General features: G+C 53.9%; 2 protein-coding genes across 2 annotated transcripts; one reads left to right on the forward strand and one right to left on the reverse strand.

Annotated features, from left to right (window-relative positions):
* The first annotated feature begins 6,784 nt into the window (after window positions 1–6,784).
* PLTP (phospholipid transfer protein) lies at window positions 6,785–16,187 on the forward strand. The gene is made up of 15 exons (XM_082430234.1): window positions 6,785–6,913; window positions 7,001–7,100; window positions 7,778–7,906; window positions 8,470–8,625; window positions 9,621–9,684; window positions 9,785–9,848; window positions 10,742–10,833; window positions 11,964–12,143; window positions 12,225–12,284; window positions 13,588–13,752; window positions 13,849–13,916; window positions 15,061–15,103; window positions 15,211–15,274; window positions 15,360–15,436; window positions 15,871–16,187. Exons 1-15 carry the CDS (start codon window positions 6,814–6,816, stop codon window positions 16,000–16,002), a joined length of 1,494 nt encoding a protein of 497 aa, XP_082286360.1. The 5' UTR covers window positions 6,785–6,813; the 3' UTR covers window positions 16,003–16,187.
* On the reverse strand, window positions 16,119–23,097 carry CTSA (cathepsin A). The gene is made up of 15 exons (XM_082430241.1): window positions 22,960–23,097; window positions 22,560–22,744; window positions 21,880–21,991; window positions 21,564–21,614; window positions 21,387–21,473; window positions 21,002–21,157; window positions 20,573–20,664; window positions 20,118–20,202; window positions 19,453–19,544; window positions 19,293–19,371; window positions 19,066–19,205; window positions 17,903–17,978; window positions 17,111–17,200; window positions 16,832–16,936; window positions 16,119–16,576 (listed from the first exon to the last, which is right to left on the reverse strand). The coding sequence occupies exons 1-15, from the start codon at window positions 23,011–23,013 to the stop codon at window positions 16,493–16,495; spliced, it is 1,488 nt and encodes a 495-aa protein (XP_082286367.1). The 5' UTR covers window positions 23,014–23,097; the 3' UTR covers window positions 16,119–16,492.
* Between the last annotated feature and the right edge of the window lie 6 nt (window positions 23,098–23,103).

Genomic DNA, 23,103 nt, shown 5'->3' on the forward strand with positions numbered 1-23,103 from the left:
GTGGCTCGCGGGCTCTAGAGCGCAGGCTCAGTAGTTGTGGTGCACGGGCTTAGTTGCTCTGCGGCACGTGAGATCTTCCTGGACCAGGGCTCGAACTTGTGTCCCCTGCATTGGCAGGCGGATTCTTAACCACTAAGCTACCAGGGAAGCCCCGACTTCTACTTTTCAAAGATCACTTTGGTTGGTGCAGGGAAACTAGACCTATAGGAGCAATAGTGAGGTGGGGAGATGAGGAGAGTTATCCAGAGAAAAAAGGAAAACAGCTTGGACTGGTGTTGGTGCAAATGGAGAGATGTGTGTAGATGTGGGACACCTTTTGAAGTTAGAGACACCAGCATTTGCTGACATGGGGTAGGAGGGGGAGAAAAGGAGGCAAGGATGACACCTGGTTTTTTGTTTGTTTGTTTGTTTTTGCTGCGCCCTGACCAGGGATAGAACCCAGGCTCCTGGCAGTGGAAGTGTGGAATCCTAACCACTGTACTGCTAGGGAATTCCCAATGCCTACATTTTTGACTTGAGCATCTTGCTGAAGGATGGTGTCATGACCTGAGCTGGAGAACACTGGGAGAGGAGCAGAATTAGGGCTAGAGGTGGGGATGCTAAAATAGAGATCTAGCTCGATGGAAGAGGAGGAAGACTGGGGGGACTGCAATGTCCTCATGATTCAAAGCTGGGGAGTTGGCCATCCTTGTTACATCAAAGACTGTGTATGTGGGGCCCCTGAGACTGTAGTATTAGGGCATCTCGGAAAAATTCAAGGCGCTGTAATGTTCAGGATGCTTCTTGCAACCTTTAGGAAGTCCCTGCAAAAACAGAGACAAGCTTAGGCCAAAGAGGTGGCCCATCCTTATTATCAAAAGGAAAAGTCACCACATCTTCTTGTCCCCTCCCTTCAGGTCCTTTGAAATTTGATTTCTGGCTTACGAACTCCAGACTTCTAGATAGCACTGCTGTGGATCCTCCACCCTATCCTCAAATCGCTGCGAGGGTGGGAAGCCCATGCCGAGTGACTCATGCGAGCAAGGGCAGGAGGCTTAGAGGACCATGGAGAGAGAGGCCCCCATGAGTCAGACTCAGTTCACAGGCTGCAAGAGGCATAGAAACTGGAAAGGAAGGTGCAGCATGAAGAAAACAAAGAAGAAATCAGAGAGAATGAGTGAGCTGCCCGAGGTCAACATCAGAGCTGAGCTGGAAAGGTACTGGGGACGGGGTGCAAAGGACCCAGGAGCTGGGGAAGCAGCACCCCACAAGAAACGTTAGAATTCTTGAGTTTCAAACCTGGAAGGGCCTTCAAGGCCCAAATGGCCGGCTCCTTCCCCCGAAAAAGGAGGAAATGGGAAAGAAAAGGAGAAACCAAAAGACCAGGTCTCCAAGTTTTAGAAGTCACAGAAAGGCAGTCAACAGCTCCACCCTGGGTGAACCCAGAAAGCCCTGGTCCATTATTTCTCTCTGTCCATTTGGTAAATGTCTGGTTTCCGTGGGGGCAGTTCTGTCCAGCTGCGTTCTGGAAACAGGTGGCTTGCAGAGACGTAATCAGGGTCTCCTGATCTGACATCTGCTCCCCCCCCAATGCACCCCTCCCCTTATTCCAACTGGGCCCCCATCACATGTTCCCAGGCACACCCATGCTGAGCAGCGCGCGCGCACAGGCTGCAGGGCTCGTGGGCTCAGGCAGAGTGAGAGGGAGGGGGATCATTTCCTGAGGGGTAGCTTGAGTGGGCCTTGGGGGTGGGGAAATGGTCAGAAGGGGAGATGGGCTGACGCAGCTTCTCCAAGCCATGCAAGGATCCAAAGAAAACACAGCTGGAGACAGGGAGAGGGAGCGGGGAGCTGGGCTACCCGAGTGTTGACTTCTTGGGTAGAAATCCAACTTGGTAACCTGTGGTCAGTAGAGCCTGTGTTTATTTATTGGGACCAGTTACTTCCTCCTGCTGTACCTCAGTATCTCAATCTGCAAAACAGGGACAATACTAGCTACCTCGAGGGATGGCTGTGAGGATTAAATGGGATCATTCAAAAAGAAAGACGGAGGCTTCCCTGGTGGCGCAGTGGTTGAGAATCTGCCTGCCGATGCAGGGGACACAGGTTCGAGCCCTGGTCTGGGAAGATCCCACGTGCCACGGAGCAACTGGGCCCGTGAGCCACAACTACTGAGCCTGCGCGTCTGGAGCCTGTGCTCCGCAACAAGAGAGGCCGCGATAATGAGAGGCCCGCGCACCGCGATGAAGAGTGGCCCCCACTTGCCACAACTAGAGAAAGCCCTCGCACAGAAACGAAGACCCAACACAGCCAAAAATAAATAAATAAATAAATAAAAATTTAAAAAAATAAGAGAAAGGGATAGACACATTACATTTAAAAAAAAAGAAAAGAAAGAAAGATGATAGACTGTAGTGGTGAAGAGCGTGGGCTCTGGAGCCAGACTGACTTGAGCTGATTACTTCACCTCTCTGGACTTCAGTTTCCACATCTGTAAAGTGGGGATGATGATATACCTATTTTGCAGGATGTTTTGAGGTTTCTGTGAGTTCCTATTTGCAAAGCACTTTTTGTTTGTTAAACAACTGCTTGATACCAATAACCTTACCAGAGACATTTATTGAGCCCTTTGGTGTGCCAAGTACTAGATTCACACTTTATACTTTATGACATTAAAATCTCACTGCCACCCAGGGAGGGAGGCAGGTATTAGATCATCCCATTACAGATGTGGAAACTGAGGCTCATAAAGAGACTTACTTTTTAATTTATTCTAGAACAGGGATAGGCAAACTATACTCTTCCTTATAGCATTGTTTATGGCTTCTTTCATGCTACAATAGTGGAGTGGAGCTGTGACAGAGATTAAAGGGCCTGCAAAGCCTAAAATATGTACTATCTCGCCCTTTACAGGAAAAGCTTGCTGACCTCTGCTTTAGAAAATGGCAGAAGCAGGATTTGAACCAGGTCTGCCTGGGTCCAAAGTACTTAACAGCTTTCCTATTCTGGTTTTTTGCACCATCACTGTGCTGGGTGCAAAATAAAGGCTAGAAAATCATTTCTTTCCTGTCGCTTTGAGTGCTGAGAAGGCTTCTCTCATCTTCTCATATCCAGGAGTGAAAGCGGAAAGGGATTTGGGGATTCTGATCGCTCCATCTCTCAGGCCAAGCGGTGAGGTTTCAGGGAAGGCTGCCACAACTCCGCGTGGGGCTGCACGTCTGACAGCGTCACCCTGAAGTGTGAGGTCGGGGGCACAAGTTGTGGGAGGGAGGGGCAATCCGTGTGACAGAGAGGGGCAGGCTGAGTAGGCAAGTCCCTGAAATCAAGGTCAGAGACTGTACCTTCTCGTCTGCCAGCCCAGGTCAAGGCTATGTTTAAAGTCAGTCTGACTGAGACTCACAGAGGTGGGAGTTGGTAAAGAATCCCAGGGTGGTGTAGGTATCGCCTGCTCCCTGGGGATACTCAAGGGCTCCAAAACCAGTTCAGTTACTCAGCAAATATATAGTCAGTACCTAATCTGTACCAGGCACTGTTTTAGCACTGAAATAAGTGGTGAACAAGATCCCAGCTCTCACGGAGACAGACAATAAACCAATATTAAATAGGAATAAGATCTATAAAGAAAATAAACCAGGCTGATGTGATTGAGAGTTAACTCCTAGGTAGGCAGGGAAGGCCTCTCTGAAGAAGGGCCATTTAAGCCGAGACCAAAATGACAAGGAGCCAAGCCATGAGAAGATCAGAAGGAAAAGCATTCTAGGCAGAGGGAACAGCAACTACAAAGGACCTGAGCAAAGAATTTCACTTGCATGTTCAAGGAACCAAAAAGTCAGTGTGGCTGGAGCAGAAGGAAAAAGATGAGAGTGGTGGGAAAGGAGACAGGGAAAGGTCCTTTCATGTGTCTAGAAATCAGGGCATGGAGGCAGTTTATTTCAAGTGTGGTGGAAAGCCACTGAATGATGGCTGATGATGCTAATAACTGTAGTGACTTTTTGAGCCCTTAATAAATGCCAGGTGCTTACTAAGCCCTTTACATGCATTAACTCATTTAATCCTCACAAGCAACCCTAAGAAGGAGGTACTTTGATTGTCCTCATTTTATAGATGAGGAAACAAAGGCCCAAGGAGGTTAAACCACTGGCCCAGTGTCACACTGCTACATTTAAAGTTCACTGCGGCTGCTCTGGGGACAGTGAATTACAGGGGCCAAGACCCTGTAAGAGATAACAATGATACAAAGACAGCTTGCATTCCAGTTAAGAAAACGAGAGGAAAGAAAAACTAACATTCACCAGGTTTTCTGCTTCAGCCAGACTCCGGGAAGAGTGAGGGTTACTAGAGTTCAAAGGCGTATAGGCACTTCCTCTTCTGGATATCCTTAGCACTTTCTCTGTTCCCCTCCTACACCCTTTCTGCCTTGTTTGCTTGTGATCTCTTCCCCTAATCACAATAGCTAGCTAGCATTTATTGGTTAATGGCGTTAATGGTGTGCCGTTATCATGCCCGGCACATGCACTATGCCTGTTTAATTTATTCTTGCAATAACCTAATTGTATCCATTTTAGGATGTGGAAATTGAGGCTTACAGCTGCTCAAGTAAGGGGTCCAAGGTCATACATCCAAGATTGACAGCCTAGGATTTGAACCCTTCGAACACAGTCGAAGCACTTAACTACTGGGCTGTAAACACTCACTTCCGACCTCCCACCCTGCCATGAACAGTCTCTGGGCTCCCCAGTAGTAGCCAAGGATTGTCTTTACCTCTAGTTTCCTGCTAAAGAGGGTTCATAATAATGCCAACCTCACAGGTTGTTAAGAAGATTAAACAGGGCTTCCCTGGTGGCGCAGTGGTTAGGAATCCGCCTGCCAGTGCAGGGAACACGGGTTCGAGCCCTGGCCCGGGAAGATCCCACACGCTGCAGAACAACTAAGCCCATGCGCCACAACTACTGAGCCCGCGTGCCACAACTACTGAAGCTCGCACACCTAGAGCCCGTGCTCTGCCACAAGAGAAGCCATTTCAATGAGAAGTCCGCGCACTGCAACAAAGAGTAGCCCCCGCTCGCCGCAACTAAAGAAAGCCCGCGCGCAGCAACAAAGGACCCAACACAGCCAAAAATAAATACAAACAAACAAACAAAAAATAAATAAAAGAAGATTAAACAAGTTAATCTGGATCTCGGATGACCAACCATCCTGGTTTCCCTGGGACTGAGGGGGCTCCCTGGAAGGGAGACTTTCTGTTTCAAAATCTGGGAAAGTTCTGGGCAAATTAGGAGGAGTTGGTCATCATGCCTGGATTCGTGCTTTGTGCTAAATACATGTTAAACAGACATTAATCATCGTTTCTCCTTTCCGCTTTCATGCATTTGATAACAAAAAGTTAGCAAGCACCCACTCTGTGTCCGTCCTAGGAGCTGGGAACACCGATAGGCAGTACACGTGCAGAGAACTTAGCTCCAAAGTCTCACCAACTATCCACAGTCCCTGGGGAAATGCCAAACCTCCCTCCAGGTGATTCCAGCAGTTTGTGTGCTGTCTTCCTGGGCTGGCAGTATTTGGATGAACCCCAGTGGGAGAGGTCCCTGGGCCCTTAAGGTCCGCAGGCAGTGACACAGAGACAGTGGGAGTGGGGTGGCCGTGGGGCTTCCCATAGTGAAACCTGGCAAGGAGAGGTACTGAGATGATTCTGGGTGGAAGGGAAGGAAAAAAACGTGCCTTGGGCATTGACTCTGTGGCTTGCCCTGGGCCTAAGAGGTAGTTCCTATTGTCACACACATTTTGCTGGATGAGGAAACTGAGGAGGAACCCAAGTGAAGTGTCTTGTCCAGGATCATGCAAGAGGAGATGGGTAACCGGAATCTGAACCAAGGTCCCAGCAAAGCAGGGATTACTGGGGCTGGGCGGGCCGACTTCTGCACTTCCCTCTCTCCTGCCCGGCTTGGGTCCCCCACTTGTCTTGACAACGGCCAGGCTTGTCACGGGGCTCCGTACAGCCCTCTCCACCCTCCCGGCTGCCAGCGTCCCGCCCCATTCCCTCCCAACCCCCGAGGGAGGAGGGGAGAGTGGGAGAGAGGAGGGGGGTCGGGGAGGCCCGTCTTTATAAAGGCGGCTTGAACAGCGCTGCCCGCCAGACCCCGCCGCCTGGATCCCCTGCTTTGCCCGCCGCCCCACGTGACCGCGCCGACCACCAGCTCCACCTTTTAGTGAGTTGGGGCTAGTCCCCATCCACCCCCAGACCCTCGCCCGGCCGCGTGGTCTACTGAACCCGGGGTGGGGAAGAGCTTCCCTGAAGGAGGGCGCTGAAATGGGGGGCACCAGGCAGAAGCCCGACGACAGGTATTTAGGACCTGGAGGAGCCGGGAGACCCGGGAGCCGGAGGTCGGGCCGGCAGCTTTCTCCCTTTGCTTCTCCGGCTCGGGGCCTAGGAGACCGCAAGCCACCCCCCAGGAATGCGCGTGCAGCCGTTCCCATGGTAACGTGCAAGCCGCGCCCGCCCGCCGCAGAGGAAGAGGGAGGTTGTTGTGGGGTGGGGGGGGGCTTGGTTCCCGGGAGGTCCAAACTCGTCATGCGGTGGTTGCAAAAGCGAGCCGAGGAGGTCCCCTTCCTCTCCCCCGTGCCCCAAATCCTCTGGGAGCCAGAGCGCACGTCGCATGAGCCTCAGTTTCCGCGTCTGTCAAATGGAGGCAATATTATTGGTTCCAAGTTCCCCGAAGAGCTATCTCAAGCTTAACGATCCCGGCCAGCCCCCTCTTTTGGTTGGCCATCCGAGGAGTGGGTTTTAGAGACCCGGATGACTCCCGCGATCCCACCCCACCCCCAGGCCCGCTCGCCATGGCCCTCTTCGGGGCCCTGTTTCTAGCACTGCTGGCAGGCGCTCAGGCCGAGCTCCCCGGCTGCAAGATCCGCATCACCTCCACGGCGCTTGAGCTAGGTAAGACGTGGGGGCGGGCCGGGGCGGCTGTGGGTGGAGTGGCACCGGCAGCGGGTGCAGGAGCTAAGGGTCTCACTGCTGCTTCAGTGAAGCAGGAGGGTTTGCGCTTTCTGGAGCAAGAGCTGGAGACCATCACCATTCCGGACCTGCGGGGCCGAGAGGGCCACTTCTACTACAATATATCTGAGTAAGTGGGGGCCGAGGGGGCGGGGTCTTGGTAGGGGGCGAGGAAATACCTACGGAGTCTCGAAGACAGGCGTGCTGAGTGTAACGTGGGCGTGGCCAAATCGAGGAGGCTGGACTTAAGACACTGAATGAGGCCCGAAAAGATAAAGGCCTAGCCTGCCTACAGAGGCGGGACCAAGCAGGTGGGCGTGGCCTAAAATGTAGTAGGGACCAAGAAAAGTGAAGCCTAACCTGTGGAATTGAGGCTGGCCAAAGAGCTCCAGAGAGGCGGAGTCAAGAAAATTGCCAGTGGATGAGAGTGGGATGTAGAGCACCCGGGTGGAGCTAATGGGAGAGGTAAGAGGAACCGGAGATAAAGGCCTGTGGTTTAGGATAGTGGGGATAGGGTCTAGCAATCCCAGGGTGGGGGAGGGAAGGAAGTGCAACAAGACTTCTAAGATAGGGGGTGAAGCTCACTTTTAACACCTGGGTCATGAGAAGTTAAGTCTCTGAGCCACCCAAGTCCAAGTTTTCGCCACCCAAGCACAGGTTGGGTACGTGAGGGGCAATGGAAGAATTCATTCTACCCACCGCATCTTCCCCAGGCCTGGACCGGAAGAGGAGGGAATGAATTTGCTGTGGTTGGGTGGGGTCCCCTTTTCTTGGTCCTGAATCTGACCCTGAGGTCTCCTCCCACAGGGTGAAGGTCATGGAGCTGCAGCTGACATCCTCTGAGCTCCATTTCCAGCCAGAGCAGGAGCTGATGCTACAGATCAACAATGGCTCCTTGGGGCTGCGCTTCCGGAGACAGCTCCTCTACTGGTTCTTGTGAGGACCTGGCACCCTCAGGGCAGTGGAGAGCGGATCAGGAGGACTGGGGGTGCTGTGGACAATCCCTTAGCCTTTTTTTTTTTTTTTTCTGGCTGCGTTGGGTCTTCGTTGCTGCTTGCGGGCTTTCTCTAGTTGCGGCGAGCGGGGGTGACTCTTTGTTGCGGTGCGCGGGCTTCTCATTGTGGTGGCTTCTCTTGTTGCGGAGCACGGGCTCTAGAGCGCAGGCTCAGTAGTTGTGGCGCACGGGCTTAGCTGCTCCGCAGCATGCGGGACCTTCCCAGACCAGGGATCAAACCCGTGTCCCCTGCATTGGCAGGCGGATTCTTGATCACTGCGCCACAAGGGAAGTCCCCCTTAGCCTTTCTGAGCCTCAGTTTCCTCACCTGTACAATAGGGACAATCTTACCCAATTCATAGAACGTCTGGTATACTGTGCAGAAGTAAGTAAAGTCTTATTAAGAGCAGTCATGATGTAGGGGCTCGAGGAGGAGGGCAGTGAAGACTTGGTTAAGCTCTAAGCCGGAGTGAACATTAACCCCCCACCCCCGCCCCCACCGCAGCTACGATGGGGGATATATCAACGCCTCCGCCGAGGGTGTGTCCATCCACACCGCTCTGCAGCTCTCCCGGGATCCCACTGGCCGGATCAAAGTGTCCAACGTCTCCTGCCAGGCCTCTGTCTCCAGAATGCATGCAGCCTTTGGGGGAACCTTCAAGTAAGCCCCGTCCCCAACCCCAGTGCACGCCATTTGAGACCCACAGCCCATCTGCCTAGTGCAACGCACAATGTGCAGGCTTGGGCGTCAGACTAACTGGGTCCAAATCTCAGCGCCACCACTTCCTGGCTGTATGACCTTGGGCAAGTCGCTGAAGCTCTGTAAGATGGGGATGGTAATAGGACCTATTTTATGAGCTGTGAGGACTGTTTATCTTAATCTATACAAAAATATTTAGAACAGTACCTGACATATAGTACGGGCTAGCCACTTAGATAAGAACCATTGTGAGGACCAGTGTACACAGTGGGCGTGTACTTGGTTCTCAATAATTGGTAGCTCTTACTACTAATAACAAAAATAATAACATAGTTCCAGGTTTGGGGCTGAGAAGGGGAATTTGTGCTGGTTCTGGAAGAGGGTGGGGGAGAGAAAATGGTGGATTTATTATCTGGTGTTGGTCAATTTGGTCAATTTTTTATTTATTCAACAAAGTGTATGCCAGGCCCTGAGGATTTAGAAAGGAGCACAGAGCCTGACTGGAGGGACAAAACATTTGTCATTGGGGCCTTGAGAGAGGGACCAAGAAAGTACTCTGGGGAGGGGGGTTTCAGAGGAGGGTAATCCGGGAGGACTGCCTGGAAGGGGAAGCATCTGCACCCAGACGGGGAAATACAGGACAGGAGCATTGAGTGTGTAAGGGAGGACATGAGTAAGCATATGGAGCTGAGGATGCTCAGAGGAGATTTGAGAAACTCTGGGTAGCTTCATTTGGCTGGTGGGGGACAGGGTGGGAGAGGAGGTCTTGAGAATCAGCCTGGAGAAGGGGATTTCAGCCCAAGTCATGGAAAACCTCCATCAAAGAGGTGGTAACTTAAGTCAAAGTAGGGGTATTCCCCCAACTCCCCCCCATCTCTGGTCGCTGTGATTTCTCCCAGACCTGGGTTGGGGGTGGGGCAGGGTCTGGATTCACCTGGCCTCTCCTCTCCTCACAGGAAGGTGTATGAATTCCTCTCCATGTTCATCACCTCGGGGATGCGCTTCCTCCTCAACCAGCAGGTGTGGGCAGTGGCGAGTGGGGGGCAGGCGGTGTTGGGGGACAGCGGGGGTGGGCGTGCCCTCTCTTTCGAAGACCTTGACTCTGGCCCCCACCTCCCAGATCTGCCCCGTGCTCTACCATGCAGGGACCGTGCTTCTCAACTCCCTGCTGGACACCGTGCCTGGTGAGTTGGTGCGGGTGGGACCAAGAGCTCTGGGCCCGGCCTTGGAGCTGGAGTGGGGCTGGGGAGGAGGCTGGGTGTGCAGCTATCAGGTAGCACCTGAGTAGGCCCCTTCCAAGCCCTGTGATGGAACAGGCCTGGGTTCAAATGTGGCCTCTGCCTTCCTGCGTGACCCAGGGTAAGTACTCACTTTTCTCACTTGGTTTCCTTGCCTGGCTGAGGACCACTCCCCTGGGTTGCTGAGGGTTAACTGAAGGCATGGCTGTCAAGATCCTTAATATGTGCTTGCTGTTGGGGCCTCATTTGTGTTCATCACCGGGCACTTAATAGGAGCTCAATTAACGTGAATTCTCTTTTCCTAAGCTATGAGATCATCATGCCACATACAAGGGGCACGGGACAGGAAGGAGAAGGCAGGGGAAACCAGTGAGAGAAGGGAATCCCTTGCCATCTTGTTTAGTGACTTGATGAAACCTATGTACTGATAGTAGTAGTAGTAGTAATAACAACAACAACAATAACAATAATAATAGGGAGTTCCCTGGCGGTCGAGTGGTTAGGACTCAGCGCTTTCACTGCTGTGGCCCCGAGTTTAATCCCTGGTCGGGGAACTAAGATCCCGAAAGTCGCCCAGTGTGACCAAAAAAAAAAAAAAAAACCCAAAAAACAAAACAACCACAAAATCCCCACAATAATAATAATAGCTAACATTGTTGAGCACTTCCTGCACACCAGGCACTAAATGCTTTCCACGTAAAACTAATTTGATCCTCATAACAACCCTATGAGGGAAGTATTATAATCACCATTCTATGAATGAGCAACTGAGGCCCAGAGAGCTTAAGCACCCTGCCCAGCATCACACAGCTTTTCGTGACTCAAGCCCCTCCCCGCAGTGCGCAGCGCTGTGGACGAGCTCGTTGGCATTGACTACTCCCTCCTGAAGGATCCCGTGGCCTCCGCCAGCAGTCTGGACATGGAATTCCGGGTGAGCTGTCCGGCTGGTGTGTGTAACCAGACTCCCTCCTTCTGCCCTACATTGCTGGTTTTAGTTCCCTAAAGCACAGCTATGACGCGGCCCCTCCATTGCTGGGGATGCAGTGGCTTCCCACTGGCTACAGAATCAGGTTCAGCTCCTGGGTCTGGCACTCAGCCTTGTTCATCTTGTCTGGCCCCAACTTTCTAACTTCATCCTGTTCCTCTGCAGCTACTAGTTCCAAAAAATGCCCTTCGCTTCCTACCTCAGGGCCTTTGCTCATGCCCTGTCTTCCCCCATCTTCCCTGAAGGAATTGAACATTCCGTTCTAATGCACACAATCTCATTTCATCTTCTCACGACCCTGTAAATCAGGTAGTGACGTTATACTCATTTTAGGGATGTGGAGACTTGCTCAGGGAGGCGATGGCACCTGTCCAAGGCCACCCAACTAGTATGTGGCCATTACCATTGCTCCTCCCAGTGGAGTGTAGTAGAGTTTCAGAGCACAGACTCTGTAGCTAGAATGCCTGAAGGTCAGCTCCCAGCTCTGCCACTTACTAGCTGTGTGATCTTAAGCCAGTGGCTTAACCTTTCTGTGCCTGTTTCCTAATACGTAAATGGAAATAATACAGTAAGCAAAGATAATCTCGGGACTTCCCTGGCGGTCCAGTGGTTAAGACTCCATGCTTCCACTGCAGGGGGCACAGGTTCGATCCCTGGTCAGGGTATTAAGATCCCACATGCCGCATGGCAAGGCCAAACAATTAAGAAAAAAAAAAAGAAAAAATCTCATGGGATGTTATGTGGATTAAAGGAGCTGGTCTAGGTAAGGGGCACAGAAGAATTACTGTGTATGTGTAGGCAGCAGCTGCCATCATTACTACCATCTAGTCTCAAGGCCCACTCGAGTGCTACCTCCTCCTTGAACCCTTTGCTGAGCCTCCCTTCTCCAGTCTGATGGGATTGCTCCCTTGAAGCACTCCTGCTTACCTTCCTTTCCATGCTTTTTGAGAAAAGTACCTGTTGAGTCCCCCAAGGACAGCAACCGGGTCCAACCCCCCACCATCCCCACAGAGCCTGGAGACATCTGGGTGCTGGGCTAGTCTGCCTTGGCCCTGACCCTGATCCTCCAACCCCAGGGGGCCTTCTTTCCCCTGGCCGACGGCGGCAACTGGAGCCTGCGCAATCAGGCGGTGGAGCCCCAGCTGCCCGAGGAAGAGCGGATGGTATACGTGGCCTTCTCTGAGTTCTTCTTCGACTCTGCCATGGAGAGCTACTTCCGGGCAGGGGCCCTGAAGCTGTCGCTGGTGGGGGCCAAGGTATGCCAGCGTCTGTTTGTGGGATGGGCAAGAGGGGGCCTATGATGGAGCTTCTGCCTTATCCCCAATTCCCCGGTCCAGGTGCCCCATGATCTGGACATGCTGCTGAGGGCCACCTACTTTGGGAACATCGTCCTGCTGGTGAGTGTCAGCGGGAGGTAGGAACCTGGCCAGAGGGGTGGGCACGCCATCCGCACACCCGTGATGGGACCGGTAAGGCAAGTAGAGCCCCCCAGTGGCAGCTGTGGAGTAGACAGAAGGCCTGGCCTCCTGCCTGTGGCCACATCCCCTCACCTGGCCAAGCCGGTTTCCAGGTCTGTGAAGGGGGCTTGCTGTTCCCGCTCCGTCTCCTTCACAAAGCCATGAGGAGGGTGGGCTGAGAACCCAAGCTCGGCCAGTGTAGGGGCTTTCACAGCGACTGATGTATTATCCTTTTTGCTTATCTTCCCTTGTTTAATGGGGAGTTAAAATTTTTAAAGAAATAGTTCAGTGATCATTAAAGGACCTGTCCTTGGTTCTACCTTGTAAATGATGGAGCTGAGATTTGAACCCAGATAGGAATGTGTGATTCCAAGTCACCTTGCCTCTCTCCTCTATACTATGCAACCTCCCAGAGTTGTCATGAGGATTAAATGCATTAATACATTTGGAGCAATTACAACAACAGAGGAGGTGCTCAGTCAACACCAGCTGCTATGAATGCTATCCTTGTCATCATCATGATCGTGGCCAAGTGTTGTTAAGAGCATGGACTCTGTTGCCAGACTGCCTGGGTCTGAGTCCCAGTTCTGCAACTAAATAACAACTTGGACAAGTTGCTTAACCTCTGTGCCTCAATTTCCCCATCTCAAAAATGGGTGTAATTTAATACCTGCTTCACACAGTTATTGTGAGGTTTAAATGAGCTAACACATGTGAAGTGTTTGGTGAAAAGTAAGCACTTGGTCACTACACTACCTGTAGAAGAAATAGCTCAGCAGTTTCAAGAAAAGAGGTATGGCAGGGAGCTTGAGATTTCTTTTTTTTTTTTTTGGCCATGCTGCGTGGCTTGCAGGATCCTAGTTCCCTGACCAGGGATTGAACCTGGGGCCACGGCAGTGAAAGCGCCGAGTCCTAACCACTGGACTACCAGGGAATTCCCCGGGATATTCAACGCAAAGAGACTGTCCCGGAGGAGTCTGGATTGGAGATGGGTCCTGAATCCTGAGAACTCAGGGAAGCAGAAGGAGAAGGAAGGAGGCATTCCTAGAATGAGACATTCCCTTGTCTGAGCAAAGGCAGAGGCTGGACACAGTTCTGGAGGGTTCCGGAAGCCAGACCAGTCTTCCCATTTGTGTCTCTGGGCTCCCAGATGGTAGAGCCACCCCCTCCTCCCCGTGGACTCACCAGGGAGGAGGACTTGACCCATCTGGAACTTGACCTGTCCTCCCTGCTCTGTCCCCAGAACCCGGCAGAAATTGACTCTCCGCTGAAGCTGGAGCTGCGGGTCACGGCGCCACCACGCTGCACCATCAAGCCCTCGGGCACCACCATCTCTGTCACTGCCAGTGTCACCATCGCCCTGGTCCCACCCGACCAGCCCGAGGTCAAGCTGTCCAGCATGACCATGGTACGGACACCAGGGTCGGGGCTGCGAGGGATCGGGGAGGAGGACTGCGGACACCCTTTGGGGCCATAACACCACCCTCCCTACCTTCCTACACAGGATGTCCGTCTCAGCGCCAAGATGGCACTCCGGGGGAAGGTGCTGCGCACACAGCTGGACCTGCGCAGGTGGGCGAGCCTGTAACCTCTCTGAGCCTCAGTGTCTTCCGGATAATCACACCTGCCCAAAAATACTGGGGAGCTAAAATCCAGTCATACCTATAAGCCACTGGAGAGCCGGGGTCTTGTTAACGCATAAAAAGTGTTTCATTTTAGTGTAGTTTCTCTGCATTCTCACCACCCAGAGGCAGCCAGAGCAGGTATTATGAGAGATGACCAAGCTGGCCCAGCAAGGTTAAATGACACACCTACAGTCACACGGCAAAGTGCATGAGAACATGGATTTTGCACATCTTAGCTTTGTGATCTTAAAACAAGTCACTTTATCTTTCTGAGCTTCATTTTCTTCATGCATTAAATATAGAAAATAGTAGCACCTACTTTGCAAGGACGTGCCGTCCAATGTGGCAGACACTAGCCACATGTGGCTATTTACATTTAATTACAATTAAATAGTTCCTCAGTTGCTCATTTCTATAATCACATGTAGCTAATGGTTACTGTGTGGACAGTGCAGATATAGAACATTTTACAGAAAGTTCTATTGGACAGCGTTGTTCTGGGGAGTTAAATGAGATAATGCAGGGTAGAGGTTAAGAGTCTAGATTCTGGAGGCAGGTTCTGCAGTTTGCCAGCTATGCGACCTTATGCAAATTACTTAATCTCTCTGGGCCTCATCTGCCTCCTCTATAAAGTGCAAATTTTAATAGTGCCAATTTCTTAGGGTTGTTATGAGGTGGCATTTTAAAATAGTTTAATAATATTTAACTTTTTAACATGCATAGTATCTGGCAGGGAGTAAGCACTGAAAGTTTTGCTAAATAAATGTAAACAACACGTGTAAAGCCATCAGCAGAAGTCTAGCTGATAGGAGGTACTCCACAAATAAAAAGTAGCAGACTTGAAATTAAACAAACAAACAAAAAAACTGGAAAAAAAAAGTAGCAGACTTGGAGAAAAGGCGACTCAAAGAGGGAGAAATGACTCACCCAAGGATACACACCTGGAAGTTGGTAGAACCCCCTGGAAAGGTTTGTACGTGTAACATCTAAGACTGAAACTCAGGGGCTTTGGGTGGGTAGGCCTGAGTGGCCTGGAGAAGGTGGAGCTTCCAAGGGCTTGTGCCCACTGGACCCTTCTTTTTTTCCCACAGGTTCCGAATCTACTCAAACCAGTCTGCATTAGAGTCGCTGGCAGTGAGCTGGGAACGGGGGGGGGTGGGCCAGGGCTGGGGTTGAGGTGGGCAGTGAAGGCGAGCCCACCCTCTACGGGCTGCCCTGACTTCCTCCCTCCTCCCTCCCAGCTGATCCCACTGCAGGCCCCTCTGAAGACCATGCTGCAGATCGGGGTGATGCCCATGCTCAATGGTAGGGTTGGGGGAAGTGAGGAGGGAGGGGGAAAGGACAGGGGAGCCAGGTGGGCCCAGACTGAGCTGGCTGTTCCCACCCACAGAGCGGACCTGGCGTGGGGTGCAGATCCCACTCCCTGAGGGTATTGACTTTGTGCGCGAGGTGGTGACAAACCACGTGGTGAGTAGGGGTGCGACGGGGAAGGAGGGCAGAGCCTTCCCCTCCCTCTACAGCTCTCGTGTGCCCTCCGTGACCTGATCCTAGCTTCTCCCTTATCAACTGCCTCTTCTCATTTTAATCTTAACATCAGATTCCTCCAGCCCTTTGCACTGGCTGTGTCCTCACCTTGGAACACTCTTCCCTGATTCTACCCCCGGTGCCTACTAATCTTTCGGGTCTTAGCTAAGAGCTCATCTCCTCCAGGAAGCCCTCCTTGACCTCCACAGGCTGTGCTCCTGCAGCCTCTGTTTCAGCGCCCTTCACAGGGAGTTATAAGAACCGCTCTGCTGCTCCACCTCTCCCACTAGATTGAGGCCAGGGACTCTTGCCTCCGTCTCTAAACCCTGCTCTCGGTCATGGAGTGAAGAGACTCCCTTCTCTGCCTCCCTGCGCAGGGTTTCCTCACCATCGGGGCTGACCTCCACTTCGCCAAAGGGCTGCGAGAGGTGATTGAGAAGAACCGGCCTGCCAACACCAGGGACCCCCGAGCACCCAGTGCCCCGCCACCCTCCGTGGTAGCTGTCTGAGTCCTCAACCCCGACCCTGGCAGCTGCATTCAGGACTCCACCGTCTCTCATCCCCTCCCTCACCCCGTCGCAGCCTCTAGTGTCCTCTAACCCCCAGTGCCACAGAGAAGATGGGGTTTTAAGCTGTACCCAATTTAATTCCATAATCACAGTCAATCCATCAATTACAGTCCGTCCACCCTCCCCGTGGGCTGTCCTGAGCTCTGTTGTGTTCCTGGGATGCGATCAGTGCATTGAGGCCATTCTTTAAGCAGGGAGGGGGCCAGCCCTCACCCCAGTGAGTTATAAAGTGCAAACTCCCCCCAGACTGTATATGTGAGGCGCTGGGGCCAGGTCTAGGATGCACAGGGCTGTGGAGGGGGGTGGGGGCAGTTCTGGAGGCAGGGATCTGCCCCACAGGGGCATTTTGCATAAAGGAGGACCCCCCCTTCTGGCAGGAGAGGCTGGGAAGGGCTGGATCAGGCAGTGGGGGGGCTGCTCCCCGTGGTCATCAGTATGGCTGCTTATTCAGGAAGCGGGAGAACATGGTGAGGGCAGCCTGGGGCTTGTCAGTGGGGACCATGTGTCCGGCACCCTGAAGGGCAAAGCTTTGTGAGATTCCTTCCCTGTACAACCCCTGCCCTGGGGTGCTTCTTTCATCCTACTGGACCCCTCTAGCCAGTGGCCTTCCTGCTCCCCCAATCCATGTTTTTCCCATCTTCCCCCCGAAAACTTGCCCTTCCACGGGCCAGATGGTAACCCAGCATAAAAGGAGGTCAGAAGGAAAGGACAGGCGGGTCCTGGCCCCTCCCCTCCAGCCCCCCTAGTCCTCACCAGGCCCAGGCCCTACCTTGATGGTAAGAAAGGCGATGTGGGAGAACTCCTTCACGAAGCCAGCGATCTGCTCCCCGCCGTCCCCGTAGTCCACCAACCAGGGCCGGCGCTGTACCTCCATCTGCCCCACCAGGAAAGACTTAGCAGCCTGTAGCTGCCCCATCATCTCTGCTCACAGCCACCAGCAAGACCTCAGGGACCGGGAACTTCTCCAGGTTTGCCCCCTCTGTCTGCCAGAGCCACGCTGCACTACCCCTGTACCGGCCCAACCCCGGGGCTGGGACCCCGGCCTCACCTTCTGGTTGAGGGAATCCACAAACCACTCATCTCCCATGAAATTGCAGGCCATGTCCACATCTCCGTTGTACAGCAGGATCCGGTATTTCTGAAGCAGGGCAGGGGAAAAATGGGGGGTTTGGAATAAGCCCAAACCCCAGCCCTCCCCCGGTTCAAGCCCTACCCCTCAGGGAATTCAAGAGGCCCAGCTAAATAGCATAAACCAGGAAACGCTTGTGTTTTCTGACCACTTCCTACCTGCCCAGTGCTCTGCTAAATGATTTCCCTATGAAGGTAGTAGATACCATCAGTAACCCCATTTTATGGATGGGGAAATCAAGTCTCAAGATATATGGGAAACTTGCCCAGAGTCACCTGGCTAGTAGGCTAGTAAAGGGACTTGTACTCAGGCAGTCTGACCCCACAGCCCATGCTCGAACCACTGTGCTGTACAGAACCTGGTCCTACCCCGGCTCTGCCAGTATCTCCTAGGTGACCTTGGACAAGGCCCTCTCCCACCTCAGACCCCAGTCTGCCTCTCTGTAACACGATCTGACTAGCTCTTCTCACCCTAACGGCTCCTTGGCTGATGCAGACCTCTCTGCCCGCTCCAGCAGAGCAGCATAAGGTGGGGACAGAGCCAGGTTCAAATCCTGACCCTGCTGACCACAGGACCTAGGGCAAGTGACTTCACTTCTTGGAGTTTCAGCTTCCCCTGTCCTGAGTGGCGCCCTGAAGGAGCCCCCGCCTCGCCACACTGCTCCAGGGTCCTGAGGCTGCTGGTGGACCCAGCTGTGCTGCCCCCACTCACCTGTGCGGCCAGCAGCTTCAGGTACTGGGAACACATGGTTTGGTAGAGACGGCGGTACTGGATATTCACCAGGAAGCTGCAGGAGCACGCGGGCAGGAAGACCAGGTCCAGGTTGGGGGAGAAAAAGGGACAATAGATCAGACGCCCTCCCCTACCCCCTGCTATTCCCAAGCTCCAGCCTAAGAGGCTGATAGCTGGGATTCAGTCCCTCCTTGGGCATGTAACCTCTCTAGGACTTATCTAGATGGCGGGGGCGGGGGAGGGCTGGAATTCAGAGGTCCCCAACTCTCCTCCATTTAGAAATATACAGGGACATTTTCTTACAATGGCTGGGGTGCAACTGGCATTAGTGCATAAGGGCTCGTGCTGACCAATCAGAATGGACCTGAGTGGCCCCTGCTGTGCCAGGCGTCACCCTCTTACTTGTAGGAGTCATAGGAGATGTGGGCAGCTAAGGTGGTACTGGAGTCAGGGAGGGGCTGGGGATGGGAGTGTCTTTTTACTAAATACCATTTAAGTAATTGATATTTTAACAACCAATGTGGCTACTTAAGAATGAAGTGGCTGGGACTTCCCTGGTGGTCCAGTGGTAAAGAATCCGCCTTCCAATGCAGGGGACGTGGGTTGGATCCCTGGTCGGGGAACTAAGATCCCACATGCCTCGGGGCAACTAAGCCCGTGCCACAACTACTGAGCTCGCACGCCTCAACGAGAGAGCCTGCCTGCTGCAAACTACAGAGCCCACGCGCCACAACTAGAGAGAAGCCCGTGCGCTACAACTAGAGAGAAGCCCATGCACCGCAACGAAGACCCGACACAGCCAAGGATTACAAAAAAAAAAAAAAAAGAATGAAGTGGCTGGGGGGATTCCCTGGAGGTCCAGTGGTTAGGACTCCTGCGTTTTCACTGCCAAGGGCTGGGGTTCAATCCCTGGTTGGGAACTCAAAAAAAAAAAAAAAAAAAAGAATGAGGTGGCTGAATATCAATCAACTTCAGGGTCAGGGACCTTGAACATCCTATTGTACAATTCACTGTCACACCCCGAACGCCCTCTGTGTCCCCATTGAGAAACCCTAGCCAAAGGATCCCTGGGAACCTTTCTGATGCCCACGAGTCCCAACAGCCCGCCATCCCCCAGGCCACGAGCGGTCACAGAAACCCACTTGCACACGTCCCAGCGGGGCAGCTGCTTGGGGATGTGGAGGGCCTTCCGCACGAGAGGGTAGTTGAGGTAGGTGGAGGCGGCTGTGGTGTTGGTGCAGGGGGGGTCCAGGCGCACCTTTCCCGCATAATGCAGCAGTGCCTGGGGGCGCACAGAGGGTCAGGATCTTCGCTTCCCTGCCCTGTCCCTCCCCACCCTGCTGGGAGATAAGCGTGGGCCCTTGCACACCTGACGCCACATCTGCTTGGGTGGCAGGCGAGTGAAGATGTTGCCCAGATCCTGGATCACGACGGTGTCCTTCTCGTACCTGCAAGCGAGGTCGGGGGATGAGTGCCTCAGCCGCCAGATGGGACTGGGGTTGGCCCAAGGGACACACGGCAGGGCCCACCTTGGATGGCTGGGCACCCCCCCAGCACATGGAGCGTAGAGGTTGTAGACGTTGAGGCCAGAGCTGCCCACGATGTGGGACACTTCCTGAAGCTGCAATGACACCCCAAAAGCCACCATGCTTTACAGAATCCTGGCCTCCCCATGACCTCCCCAACAGCGCCCCAAGATTTATTGCTCTCCTACTTCGCTTGGTCACTACCCTTCCCCCCCTTTCTTCACAGGCAGGGAAACTGAGGCTCAGTGGAAGGAATCTGCTAGTTCCGGGTCCAAATCCTAATGCCTCTACTTCCTAGCACTGTGACTTCAGGCAAGTGACTTCAACATGCTTGGCCTCAGTTTCCTTATCTGGAAAATGTGCCTAATACCATCTCCCTTGAAGGAGACTCTTGAAGATGGAACAATCCACACTGCCATAGTTGAGCACAGTCCTGGCACATCGCAGACGATGGATGAGTGAGAAGCCCTTTCCCCTCACAGGGAAGTCACAGGAAGTGGTGTGGAAACACATCCGTACTCATGTGTCCCAGAGAACGTCGAATTGCTGAAGGGTGCAGGATAGGAAACAACAGGGGGGTGGGGGGGGGAGGAGTCCCCAAAGGGGATGTGGTCCCCTTCTCAGGATGGGGGCTGTCAGGGTGACGGAGGGCAGGGGCAGAACCTCACATTGGTCACGCATTCTGGGTCTTTGTTGTCGTAGAAGTTACACTTGTTTTGAGAGCAGCAGTGGGTCTGGAGGGAAGACCAGAGCCTGTAGGAGATGAGTGAGATTTGCTGAGGCCCATGGTGGGCAGAGAAGGCGAAAACCCCATCTTCTCAACCTCCCATCACGGCCTGGACCCAAGGAACCTAATCCCAGGGAACAAGGACATTTATCACAGGGCGTGGTATGTAGCTCCCAAACCTGGCTGCCCTGGGCCATGCTGCAGCCCTCCTTCGTCCCTTTACACTCTGATGTCTGTGCTTTGGCCTTTCAGCACCAAAACCTTTCTAATAAACCCAGCCCCCACCTTCTGCTCATCAACCAGGGTAGGACCCAGGATATCATGTGCCTGGAGGACAGACCTGAGGTCCCATGACCTGCCGCGCCCCAGACATTGCCCAACGGTCCCCTCCCATACCTGTTTCCCAGAAGGCCATGGTAGTAGGCGAAATAGACCAGGGAGTTGTCATTCTGCTCATAGCAGGAGAGTCCATTGCCCACAGCCAGCCCCTGTGAAACACCCAGGGCGTCAGCTCATCTGGATGGTGAGGAAGAAGAGCCTCCCTTGACCCGCACCCAGACCTGCAGCAGTCTGGAAACTGAAACCCAGGCTGGTTTGTGGGAGTGGGTGGGTGGGGGAGGCCACTCAACGTAAAGAATGGAGCTGGCAGCTTGATGAGTAGGCCCCCTGTTGTGGAAGGCACACAGGCCGGGGAGAGGCCAGCTAGTGGCAGGGATGTTATGAAGGAAGGCTGGGTTGCAGTGGAGGCGCTGACCTGTTTGACCTTGCTAACCACAGGGCTATGACCCCAAGATGCCTCCCTTCCCTGCTGCAGCCTCCCTGCACCTGAAGGTTCATGCTGGGGTCCTGCATGACCAACACTGCCAGGGTGGGGATGTAGACGCCGGCGTAGCTCTCTCCCGTCAGGAAAAGCTCGTTGTCCTTGTATTCCGGGAAGAGGCCGAAGAAATCTTTAAGGGCTTCAAAATTGCTCTGGGCCACCTGGGGATGGCAGGACGGAGGCAATCGGGAAGTGCTGGGGTTTGAGCTAGAAAGAATCTCAGAGATAATGACACCAACGCACCCTGTTTGTGCAACAGGATGTGACTTGTCCAAACCACACCACCTAGCACGCAACAGAGCCACGGATGGACTCCAAGGGCATGCTCTTTCTCTCCCCGCATCATGCCACCCAGCAAGGCTGGGGCACGTGGGCAGGCAGCAGACTCACCTCGGTGTCATTGGTTGCATAAGACTTGTCATCGGAGTAGGAAAAGCCCACCCCAGCTGGGGACTCGAGGTATAACACATTGGCAATCTACAGGGGAAGTGGAAACGGGCTAAGGAAGGCTCCCCACCCCATCCCAGTGCCCAGACAGCCCCACGGGACCCACAGTGGCAGCGATACCAGGTTCCAGGAATAGGGGTTGTACTCCAGAGTGGCACCGTCTGGCTGGATCTGCGGAGGAAAGAGATGGCTAAGTCCCGAGAGCCAGCTGCGGGTAGGGAAAGGGCCACCGTGCTGAGTACTGTACAATCGGGCAAAATCCCTGAAAGGTACTAATAGTCAAGCCAATGGTACAGATGAAGAAACTGAGGCTCAGGAAAGGGACACATTTTCAGAAGATCACAAAGTCCTTTTCTCCCTCTTCCCCACTTTTTTCCTTTGGGAACTGTCCCCTCCCTGCCCCTTACCAGGGGTTACTGAGCTGCTTTCCACTCACCAGGAAGGGGCCGTGCTCGGTGAGGAGGCCGTCTAGGGAGCTACAGCCCGGCCCTCCATTGAGCCACAGCACCACAGGGCTGCTCTTGGGATCCTTCTGGGACTCCACAAACCTGGGAGGGAGTCAGGCTAGGACGGGTGCAGGCGGGGGGAGGGCTCCTTACAGCCCTCCCTGCTCCCAGGCTCCTTCAGGGTCTTAAGAACCACCCCCCCCACCCCACCCCCACCCCCGCCCAGGCTTCCCTGGTGGCGCAGTGGTTGAGAATCCGTCTGCCGATGCAGAGGACAAGGGTTCGATCCCTGGTCCGGGAAGATCCCACATGCCACGGAGCAACTAAGCCCGTGAGGCACAACCATAGAGCCTGTGCTCTAGAGCCAGCGAGCCACAACTACTGAGCCCGCGTGCCACAACTACTGAAGCCCGCGCGCCTAGAGCCTGTGCTCCACAACGACAGAAGCCACCGCAATGAGAAGCCCGTGCACCGCAACGAAGAGTAGCCCCCGCTCGTCGCAACTAGAGAAAGCCTGCACGCAGCAACGAAGACCCAACACAGCCAAAATAAGTAAATAAATAAAATAAATTTATATTTTAAAAAAAAGAACACCCCCCTCCCTATCATCTCCCCCGGTGGGCATCGCAGTGTCCCTCCCAACCCCGCCCTGGGAGGCAGGGCTGCAGACCAGTAGTGGAGGTGCTTGGAGCCGGAGCCTCTGAGGTAGCCAGAGTACTGGCGGAAAGACGGCTGCTTGGCCAGCCCTGGCAGGTACTGGATCTCGTCCTGGTCGGGGGCTGCCTCGCTTCGGGGCGCCCAGGAGAGCAGCAGCAGCGGCAGGAGGAATGGCGGCGACAGCGCGGCTCGGACCATCTGCAGCAGGAAGAGGTGCCGGCTGTTTACTCGCTCGCTCGCTGCTCAGCCGCCCCTGGGGAAGAGCTGGCGGCTCATCGGCGAGGGAAGCCCCGGCCCAGTCCCAGCTCCCACCCGCTGAGCTTCCTCCGCCGCGCCGCGCCGCGCCCCGCCCCGGGGGCTCCTGGATCCCTTCCAGCCTCCGGGATCCCTTCCAGCCTCCGGATTCCCCTCACCTCTGCTCCCTCGCGTCCTTGCTCTCCCGGAGGTGGCCCGCGACTGGAAGTCATGTGTACTGCGAGTCACGTGTGCTCCAGCGTCATGTGACAGTCTTCCTCCTGCCCATCCCGCCCCCCGGTTCCTGAGCACCCGGAAGACGC

This window comes from Balaenoptera physalus (assembly GCF_965194825.1).
Source record: "Balaenoptera physalus genome assembly, chromosome: 16".
In the NCBI taxonomy this organism is placed as follows: domain Eukaryota; kingdom Metazoa; phylum Chordata; class Mammalia; order Artiodactyla; family Balaenopteridae; genus Balaenoptera; species Balaenoptera physalus.